At 42.6% G+C, this 4,186-nt stretch overlaps 1 protein-coding gene across 1 annotated transcript; it reads left to right on the top strand.

Moving 5' to 3' along the window:
* Positions 1-1,184: 1,184 nt before the first annotated feature.
* Positions 1,185-2,642, top strand: LOC120999299 (piggyBac transposable element-derived protein 4-like). The gene has a single exon (XM_040430171.1). The coding sequence runs from the start codon at positions 1,185-1,187 to the stop codon at positions 2,640-2,642; it is 1,458 nt and encodes a 485-aa protein (XP_040286105.1).
* The last annotated feature ends 1,544 nt before the right edge of the window (positions 2,643-4,186 follow it).

The following is a 4,186-nucleotide window of genomic DNA, read 5'->3' as shown; positions in this document are numbered from 1 at the left end:
TTTATGTACGGTGAATGCATAATTTTTTGGGCCTGTAATCTAACTGGCAAACAGTAAAATTGTTATACGGTGACCGCCTAATTTACCTCCAGCCACATTATCATTTGTGCTTTTCTGTACGGTGAATGAATAATTTTTGGGGCACGTAGTCCATTGGCCTGCTGTAAAATTCATATCCATTGACACTCTAATATACCTCCGGCCACATAAACACTTGATCATTTATGTACGCTGAATGCATAATTTTTGGAGCCTGTAATCTAACTGGCCAACAGTAAAATTGTTATATGGTGACCGCTTAATGTACCTCCAACCACATTATCAATTGTTCTTTTCTGTCTGGAGAATGCCTAATGTTTGGGGCCTGTACTACACTGGCCTGCAGTAAAATTGATATTGAATGACCTAATATACCTCCAGCCACATAATTACTTGTTCTTTTCTGTCCGGTGAATGCCTAATGTTTGGGACCTCGGAGGAATACAACACCTGTTGATGTTATCGAATTTCAACTATTATCATTTGGGTTTTTTTCAAGAGGGGAGATTTTGTTAGCCATGTTTTTAATCCAATTTTATATTTTTTGTTCTTTTATACATATGTATTTGACATCAATTTGTACTGGCTTGCAGTAAAATTGATATCCAATGACCGTCTAATATACCTCCAGCCACAAAATCACTTGATGTTTTCTGTCAGGTGAATGCCTAATTTTTGGGTTCTCTACTCCCGTGGCCTAAAGTAAAATTTTTCTAGGCTCCAGCAGGCCACATTTTTGACAGTTTCCCTTTAACCTCCCTGACGGTATTCCCGAGCGTGACTCGGGGTTAATTTTCGCTGCCAGAAGCGGTAACCCCGAGTCACGCTCGGGGTACATTGCAGAGGGAGCGGCGGGTGTCTTTACCTAATCCCGGCGATCCAGAGAGCTCCGGCGGATGTCTCATCTCTCTTCCTGGTTTCGTCTCTGTGAGCCGCAGCCCCTCACAGAGGCGGAACTGGGCGGGAGATTCAAAAATACATTGTATAAAAGTCAAACACACACATAAAGTTAGGTGATACAGTGGAATCCTGTCAGATTACACTATCACCTCAGATTTGACAGATTTGACATCTGATCATTCTACACTGCCCTGGCTGCCCTTTTAGCTGTTTTTTCTAAGCAAAAAAAATATATATTTTTTACCATGGCATCAAAGCGTCACTTTAGCATCACCAAAGCGGGTTTGGATCAGATAATTGACAGCGACAGTGACACAGAGCCCCTCGCAGAATTGAGCGACAGCGATAGCGATTCGTGGAAAGATTCGTCATCCGACTCTGACCAGAGAAGTGGCGACAGCGACGAATCTTCACTTGAGCTCAGTGAGGTGCGCTCTTGGTGCCCTATTGATTGCGGTATGGATGCAGTACCACCGCCAAGATTCCCGTTTACAGGATTGCCTGGGATGAAGGTAGACGTTGATCACAATGATCCTTTGGCGTACCTAAAATTATTTCTTACGGATGACGTCATTGAAAAGATTGTCACGGAGACAAACCACTACAAAGAGCAGCAATCCACTACTCTGCACAGCAGATTTTCCAGAACCAGAAAATGGGAACCGGTGAGTAAGGAGGACATATGGAAATTTCTGGGGATAATACTTCTTCAGGGGGTGGTGGGGAAACCCCTGCAGAAATGGTACTGGACTACCAATAAATTGCTGGCAACCCCATTTTTTGGCACCATCATGTCCGAGTACCGATTTTCCCTCATAATGAAGAATTTACACTTCACCAACAATGAGGAATTTGACGAAGCCACACATCCAGCGCCAAAACTGAAGAAGATCTGGGAAGTATTCCAAATGATCATAACCAATTTCCAGCAGGCCTATGTGCCAGACAGAGACATTAGCATTGATGAAAGTCTGATGGCTTACAAAGGACGCCTCAGCTGGATTCAATACATCGCATCCAAGAGAGCGCGGTTTGGAATAAAATCCTATATGCTCTGCGAGTCTACAACTGGCTATATATGGAATTCCATCATATACACCGGCAAAGGAACACAATTCAACCCCAGGTACAGCGGCTATGGGATGGCAACATCATCAGTCCTTTCACTGCTTGAACCATTGCTCAATCAGGGGTATTGTGTGACAACAGACAACTTTTACACGTCGCCTGAGCTGTACGAGTTTCTACTAAAAAACAAGACTGACGCATATGGAACCGTTAGGGCCAACCGACGTGGCCTGCCATGTATGTTTTCCAAGAAAAAACTGAAAACAGGAGAAATGGTGGCCTGGCAGAAAGGAAAGATGATGGCAATGCGTTGGCGTGACAAAAAAGACGTGTGCCTAATGAGTACAGTACATAACACCTCCACTACCACGGTCCACACAAGAGGTGGGAAAGATGTCATAAAGCCACAACTTGTGATCGACTATAATAACACCATGGGAGGAGTCGATAGAGCCGATCAGGCGATGACATTCTATCCAGCTATGCGGAAGCAACAAAAAAAATACTACAAAAAAATATTCAGGCATCTCTGGAACAATGTCTGTGGAATGCCTATATACTGCACAGAGGAAAGAGTGACAAGCCTCTTGTTCACTCTGACTTCATCTGGAAGGTGGCGGAGCAGATTTTTGTGAACTACCAAACGCCATCAGTGGCCGTGAACAGATCTGGACGTCGCGCTGTTGACGTTGTAAACCAGAGAGGCTGACTGGTCGTCACTTTATGGATTACATCCCGCCAAGCGCAAAAAAGGCAGCACCTACAAGGATGTGTGTAGTTTGCTGCTCAAAGCGAGATGGAAATGGAAAAAAAATCCGAAAGGAAACCAGGTTCCATTGCCCTGATTGTGACGTTGGTCTATGTGCAGTCCCATGTTTCAAAATTTACCACACCCAGGATGTTTACTGAATTTTCTTTTGTTTGACAAATTTCATTATTTATTACATTACTGAATAAAATTATATTATTTATTAGATTATAACTCATGATTTTATTTTTTCGAACTTTATCACATCTGAGAGGTCTACTAGAGTCTTTATTGGTCAGGTTTAAGTAAGTAATTACTAAGAATTGCAGGCCTACAATACATAACACCAAATTTCCATGCAAAAAAATGGTACCGCTTTTGGAACAAAATTCCTGACATAATCATACCGCCAGGGAGGTTAAGACGCATAAAAATGGGCCCTGATTAAAATACATATTTTTTGTGGGAATTTTTGCCATTGATTCCCCTCTGGTATGTCACTGTCCATGTTGTGGGATGATTTGTGCACTTCTTGCAAGTATTTGGTGGCTGCAATAATGACCTAAAGGTTTTTCAGGTTCGCCTGCCATTAAAGTGAATGGGGCCCGCCGGGAACTTGCGGTTCGCGAACATTTGCTCACTTTCGCACATCGTTCCTGCCGATGTTCGTCCATCACTACAGACCACACTGAGACATCCGTCTCTTTCTTAGTCATGTCAGTTAAGGGTTTCACCACTGTCAAATAATACATTTTTGGTAATAGTTGGTGAACCCTAAAAATCGCATAAGAGCCTTCAGATTTTGGGGTCAATCCCAATCCAATACATCACAGAATTTCTCAGGATCCATTTGAAAACCTGAAGATGACAGCAGGTAGCCCAAGAATTGCACCTCGTGTACAGCTAAACACACTTCTCTTATTTTGCGTACAATTTGTTATCTCTTAGGGTCTGTAACTTCTGTCTAATGTGATCCTGATGAGTCTCCACATCTGGAGACTCCATTAGTATGTCATCCAAATACAAGACAACAAACCTCCCCACAAGGTGATGAAAAATGTAATTCACAAAATACTGGAAAACTGCAGGAGCATTGGTCAACCCAAAAGGCATGACCAGGTTCTCAAAGTGACCCTCTAGGGTATTAAAAGCCGTCTTCCATTCATCTACTTCCTTGATCCTGACCAGATGATATGCCTACCTTAAGTCCAACTTGGAGAACAGCTTGGCATCAACAATCTGTTCAAACAAATCAGATTGAGCTCACGGAAATCCAGACATGGCCTAAGAGTTCCGTACTTTTTTTTAACAAAGAAAATCCCTGCAGCCACTGAAGATTTGGAAGGTCTTATGTGTCCTTCAGCGAAACTCTCGGTAATATACTCTCTCATGGCCGTTTTTTCAGGTCCATAAAAGTTATACAACCTAGAT

This window comes from Bufo bufo, chromosome 4 (genome assembly GCF_905171765.1).
Source record: "Bufo bufo chromosome 4, aBufBuf1.1, whole genome shotgun sequence".
In the NCBI taxonomy this organism is placed as follows: domain Eukaryota; kingdom Metazoa; phylum Chordata; class Amphibia; order Anura; family Bufonidae; genus Bufo; species Bufo bufo.
The sequence above is the reverse complement of the archived record's forward strand: the minus strand, read 5'-3'. Positions and strand labels throughout refer to the sequence as shown.